A 6,752-nucleotide genomic window follows, 5' to 3' on the forward strand; every position below is an offset into this window, starting at 1 on the left:
ATGAAGGAATGAACGACAGTATCTAGGCCCTTCGCGGCCTCTCTCCGTTCGCAAAAAAAAAAAAATGACGCAACCTCAATTGCCTCGGGCCTCGGCCGTGGAGGATTCCAGTAGCTTTTCCAGCTCCACCCCTACAGATATAGCTACGCGCGCGCGTCAGGCCGTATAGATGTAAAGCACTGATCGAGGCTCCGCGGCTCTGACCGGATGTGCACTCACAGAGCTTGCGTGTGACCCGAAACGAGACAATGTTCACATGCGCGCGCAAGGGAGGGAGCAGTGTACAGTGTACTGTAGCAGGTATGCACTGGAGTAGGTCGTCGGAGAGGACCGGAGTTGGGGAAGAGAAAGGGCGTGGGACGAGCCCGACGATTCAATAACTTTCCATCTTGAAACAAATCCTACCGGCCCATCCTACACCCACTGACGGGTGACGACCCTGCTCATGTGCCTGTTAGACAATATGTATTTGTAGTCTAATTGTATTTGTTTAGGGACTCTACCCTAACCCTACCGTGTACATGTAAACCTCTTTAACTCTGTGATATAAACAGGAGGCCACGCTCTACGCTGGTCATCCAATATTCCCAACTCATCTAGGGTTTTTACAGTGCCCATGACTCAGTAGAGTCCCAGTCCCCTGCTCTTCTTCTTCTTCTATCTCAACACACCACCCCTGAGGAGGAGCAGGAGGAAGGAGATCGAGGGTTAATTCCAATGGGGCTCATGCCCACCGTCGCCATGCTGCTCGTGCAGATCGGCTTCGCCGGCAACAACCTGCTCTCCAAGATGGCGCTGGACAACGGCGCCAGCCCCTACGTGCTCATCTCCTGCCGCAGCCTCATCGCCGCCCTCTTCCTCGCGCCCTTCGCCGTCTACTTCGAGAGGTACGCGCGTGCCTGCCTCTGCCTGCTTGTCCGGCCACTTGTTTCTTTCGAAATTTGTTGTTGCTCACGAAATTCAGTAGCGGAGCAGCTTTCCTTTCATTAATTAATTAAGAGGAGCCACTAGTTAGTTCCAGATCGACAACATTTTTTTTTTTTTTTTGGCTACTGCTTTCTGAATCCTTGCAATGAAGCATTCATCTTTCACGGAAACTGTTTTTGCTTTGACTTCTGCTTGACATGGGACTTTTTTTTACAACAACAAGAGCTCGAGACTAGCTAGCTACTGCAGTACTAGTATATTTTCTAACTTCAAGTTAGATAGTAGTATCAGTGTTAGTATTAATCAAGTTAACTCATGGATCGACTCGCAGGAATAAATGGATGATGATCACCAAGAAAGTAATCATGCAGATACTTCTTTCCTCCACTCTCGGGTATGTATATACACACGCAAGCAAACTAGTACTACTACTAATTAATCTTTCTCCATGAATTAGTCTCTGAGCTCACGGCATTCTCGATCGGGTATGTGTATACACATATAGATATGACAGCTGGATACAGACGGCATTCACTATATTTATACGCCTCATTCATTGGAGTAATTAATATGGTGGGAACTCTCACACTAGTAGTAGTAGTGCTATGGAAACTTTTTTTTTGGCAACTCTATGGAAACATTTGAAAACGACTCTTCGTCCCAAAATGAATGCATGAGGTGCTGCACCCTAAACCATTTCTTTTTTGGGCATCCATTTGTAGCGTCACGGAAAATTGAACATTAAAGCATAAGCAAAAGATGCAGAATTTTTCCACTGCGTAACATCGATCTTAGAAGGTAGAATTATTATAGAAGCCATTTCGAAAGAAAAGACTTCCCATATGGTTAAGAACTGCAACCTCTTGAAACATCCCAAGAGCATCTCCATCTGGCTGTTCTTTTCTAGACAACAAATGTGTCATCTTTTGTCCGTTTAGGGTGTCCCACATGCAGACTAGAGGCCACCCCATTTGGTCCGAGCTTGCCATTTTTTTGGCCATTTTCACTATTTTAACCATTTTTAAACACAATAAAATAATGTACTTCGGAATCAAATAAATTTAAATAGTTTGAAATCAATTAAACAACATAGTTCATAATCAAGTTCACAATCAAGTGAAAGGAAATACAATCAAATAAAATGAGATGGATGGCTACTTGTTTTGTAGTTGACCGAGTTGCCCGATCATCGATCTCATGATGCACGTGAAAGTCGTACCGGAGCTGCCCGCCCGCATTGGCGCGTAGGGGATGAAGCGACGGCCATTAACATGGCACATCAAATCATACCTGCGCCGCCCGCCCGCACTAGCACGTAGAAGGCGAAGGAGGCACGGGTCGCTAGCACGGGCGTCCGAGAAAACTGGGTGCGAACATGTGCACAATCATAGCTATGTCCGCAGCGACGCAATTCTAACCTAAATTTGGACCACGAATGGATCTGCCCCAATAGGCTGGTCTATTTACGTCGGGTCGCTGGACTAGGGTTTTTGCTCCCATCTATCCGCGCGGACACAAACAAATCATGTAGGTCCGTTTACATCGGGATGGTGGAGATGCCGCTAGGGCCACGAGATGTACAAGTCATGGCACGACGAAACTAATGAGGAAAGGTTCTCTTGATGGCTTGGCAAGCCTCCATGCGTCATAGTACCCAGCTAACTGTACAACCTAGTCATGAAAAGCTGAGTTTGTTGCTTATGTTTTTTGTTGCTGCAGCATGGCGGTGAGCGAGGTGCTCTTCTTCGTGGGGTTTAAATACACCAGCCCGACGATTGCCTGCGCAATCGGCAACATCGTCCCAGCCCTCACCTTCGTGATAGCCGCCACGCTGAAGATGGAGCCGGTGCGGGTACAAACACCCGCCGGCCAGGCCAAGGTGGTCGGCACGCTCGTCTGTGTCGGGGGCTCCATGATCATGCCCTTCTACAAGGGCCCGCTCCTCAAGCTCTGGGCCTCCCCTATACACTGGCGCTACGCCGAGCACACGACGGGTGCCGCCGCGCCACCCACCAATAGTGGCCTCGGCGACCTCCTCATCATCCTCAGCGCCGTAGCCTGGGCCGCCTGGCTCATCATGCAGGTACACTCGCGTGCGTGTCATACATTGATAATTTGATAGTTTGATACTATGAGTGCGCGATGATCGACTGAATTTGCTGTGCAGAACAAGACGTCGGAGGATTTCTCGGCGCCGTACACCAGCACGACGATCATGTCCCTGATCGTCTCGGCGGAGTCCGCAGGCGTCAGCGCGGCCGTGGACCGGAGCCTCTCCGTCTGGAACATCGGGCTGGGCATCAATCTGTACTCCGTGCTCTACATGGTAATTCAGCCGCTCATCGTCTGACTCTCGCCCAATTGATGTCTCTACTTGATGATCAAGAACTAAAGCTCGTACTACTGTGTACCACTCTGTATATTCACCAGGGAATCGTTGGCTGGGGGATAATGTTCGTGGTCATGACGTGGTGCATCCAGGTGCGTGGCCCGCTCTTCGTCTCCATGTTCAACCCCGTGGTGCTCGTCGCCGTCGCCCTTCTCGGCTGGGCTATCCTCGACGAGAAGCTGCACGTCGGAAGGTAGGAGTAAGTCTGTAATGCTAGCTGGAACTTCGATCCAATCTGACACTCACCTTACGGCCTGGCCTTTTTAGCATTTCTTTTGGGGAACACCTGACATTTTTCACTTGTGTCGCTGCAGTGTTATTGGCTCGGCGCTCATTGTCAGCGGGCTATACATGGTGCTGTGGGGCAAGGCGAGTGAGATGAGCAGACTGGCCCAACGCGACGGGCAAACTGAAACGGTGAGCACCAAGGAGCTGGAATCCAACGGGAAAAATAACGACGTGCATTCCTCGCCAGTTTGATCAGATCACAACAACATCCTATCCCTAGTTTGGAGAGCATATATTGCATCGTTAAAATCTTATGTTACTCTATGGCAAGGCCTCTCTCACTCCTCCAGTCAAATTCCTTGAGAATGGCAGCAACCACCAAATAGCGCCGACTGCAGCTAAAGGAGCACAACTAACTAACTCCTTAATCTAATCAAGCAGTAGTTGTGATTTTAAACATAAGGCTCAAAGAGCCCGACTTTAAATTAACAAAGCCCTCAACCGGCCAGGCATACAACACACCTCGAGCACACACACACGCACACCGCTGGGGTTACCAGCTTACAATACCAGCACAGGGCAGAGCAAAACGACTCCTACACAAGAAGAGAACGACTACACTAAACAGAGAACTTGAAGCCTTGGGGTCGTCGTCTCGGACAAACGAAGAACAGAGGAAGCCGCCGGCGAACACCACCGGAATCCCCACCAACTGACTACCGAAGTGCAGACCCCAGGCACATGAGACCACAAAATGGGAAGCAAGAAGCAACGCCTCCAGGAAGGGGAGTGACACCATGGTGACACCGTTTGCTCGATCCATCAAGGGTCAAGGTTTTCACCTAGAGACATACAACCGTGATGGGGCCAGAGCCGAGGCTCAACGAAGACGCCTCCAAGGAGGAAAATGGCGCCCACGGGCGTCACCGTCATCGGCTCCGGATAAACCGGCCATGGCTTTCGCCCGAGCCGTCGACTACAAACCCACACCAGCCACTCCACGAGCGGGGACATCAATGCCCACCCACCGTAGTACCACATCACCGGAGAAGCACCGGAAGCCCGAAAGTTGGGACCTTTTCCTCGCAGGACCAAAGAGAACCGTATGCGGGCCGAGTGGAGGTTAGGACAGCGCAGTCACTCGGCGACGCCGGTGAGAGCAGCCATGGGAGAGAAGAGGAGGACCGAGGGAGCCCCTGCTCCGGTCCTGGCGGCAGCGAGTCACCCTAGACTGCGCTGGCACAACCCTTCTTCCCAAACCCTCCCAAGCCAGCGCACAAGGAAGCGGCCGCGCCAAGAACCCACCACAACAGCACCGTTGGTCCAAGCCGGCCGAACCTACCTCCCATCGGCCCCAGATCTGACCATCTGCGCACGCCGAGGTGGCCTCTCCAGCAGCAGGCCGAGCCACACCGGCCGGATCCCGGATGGAGCCGCCAGATCCGTCGTCGTCCTCGCTCCCCTGCCGGCGCCCACGGCCAGGCCGGCCAGCAGCCACCCCCTTGGGCAGGGCAAACGCACACCACACGCAGGGACCCTTACCGCCGGAGCGTCCCGTAGAAGCCGACAAGACGCAGCTGACGCCCGTGAGGAGGCGACCGCGCCGCCGAGCTCCGCCGCCTCGACCTCGAGGAAGCGCCTCATCACGGCGCGTCGGCCCGCCGCACAAGGTGTCGTCGCTTCCTCGTAGAGGATCTCCACCGCCCACGGGAGAGGCCCCGCGCCACCTCCACACGAGCAAGATCCAGGGGCCCGCCGCCGCCGGCACCGCCAGGGCTTTGCCTGGCGGCTGACGCCGGTGGCGGCGGCGGGGGGGAGCGGGGAGGAGGGAGCTGGGGATAGGGTTTGGGTAATCGCCCGCCCGTCGCCCGCGGGGAGTGACAGGTCGGGCCGAACCGTTTCCGTGGAAATGATCTGTGGGATTTGTCATAGGGAGTAAACTAGCACATTAAATCAAAGGGTATCCTTTCATTTATTTATATATCCGCGTGTCGATATCTCACATCTCGCGCGCGAGGCCTCTCTCCTCTCACGCTATTCCTCCACCCACCGCCTGCCTACCGCTCGAGGGCGCCATATTAAGTTGAACGATCCCACGCTTGTTCCTCCCGACGCTTTGCACGCTGCGCAATTCCTCTCGTTCCTGTCTTCCTCAGGAACACGGTGCGTTGTCGTGCCCGTGCTCCACTCCATCATCTAGGCTGACGCTCACCACGCTACCACCAAACTCCTCTACCGCTGGCCGTTTCATGCTTTGTTTCCAATATTACCCCCTGCATTTTACTTCAATTTTTTTAAAAGAACTTCGTCCTTTTCGTTATTTGTTTTTTAAAAATATAAAATATTTTGTCAGACGAAAATAAAAGCTTTTGAGCGAGAGAGGGAGCATGTCAGCCCAGCGAGCCTTCTACTTGACCAAGCCTTGAGGCCCAAGCCCCTAACAAGCCACATCTTAGGCCTATCATTTGGGATAATTTTCCATATAAAGAAAGGAAAACAAGTCAAGGAAAGGATGAGAGCTGTTTTCTTTTCCATGTCAAATAAAAAAGGTCGAAGATACCATAATAATGTGTATCAGATTGCTTGTTTCTTGTAGTTGGATCTTCCACTTTTTGAAACATTCCAAATTCCACTTGAGTATCCAAATCTGGGTCAATACCAGCAAAAATATCTCGGAACAAGGTTATCAACCCACCCGGACAAACCCTAGAGACCATGACAACAAGAGCGCCACCACTCCCCCTATGACCTTTGCATTACCACTTTTATGACCTCACCTCCCGGTAGTTCGAGTGACAACGAAGAAGCAAACGCCATTGATCTATCACTATCAGTTTCCTAATCCAATTGAATTCACTATTGTACTTTGATATAACTAATCTATACCTAATAATAAAGGAGCTAAGGTTTCTGCCAAAATTTTCGTCCAACTTTTTATTGGACGGTTTTGCCCTCCCACAAAAACGCATAATACATGTACATGCCATGGTACCGGTTCGTTTATTTTTCTTCTTTCCCTCTTGCACTTTTCCTCCGTTCTCGCCGACCGTCCTGACCCGCACAGGTGTGCCTCCCCAATCTTCGCGTGAGAGGCCCACCGCCGTGTGTGCCTGCCAGATCTCCGGGAGATCGAGCCGTGGGGCCGCGCGGAGGAAGGTGAGGCGTACGTAGCCTCAACCGGAACAGACTGGTGGCGTGGCCGCCGGTA

The 6,752-nt window shown here is 51.9% G+C and overlaps 1 protein-coding gene across 1 annotated transcript; it reads left to right on the forward strand.

Moving 5' to 3' along the window:
- Positions 1-717: 717 nt before the first annotated feature.
- Positions 718-3,796, forward strand: LOC124652485 (WAT1-related protein At1g09380-like). The gene is made up of 6 exons (XM_047191504.1): positions 718-887; positions 1,259-1,321; positions 2,647-3,010; positions 3,095-3,253; positions 3,358-3,509; positions 3,631-3,796. Exons 1-6 carry the CDS (start codon positions 718-720, stop codon positions 3,794-3,796), a joined length of 1,074 nt encoding a protein of 357 aa, XP_047047460.1.
- The last annotated feature ends 2,956 nt before the right edge of the window (positions 3,797-6,752 follow it).

Source organism: Lolium rigidum, chromosome 1 (assembly GCF_022539505.1).
Source record: "Lolium rigidum isolate FL_2022 chromosome 1, APGP_CSIRO_Lrig_0.1, whole genome shotgun sequence".
Taxonomy (NCBI): Eukaryota; Viridiplantae; Streptophyta; class Magnoliopsida; order Poales; family Poaceae; genus Lolium; species Lolium rigidum.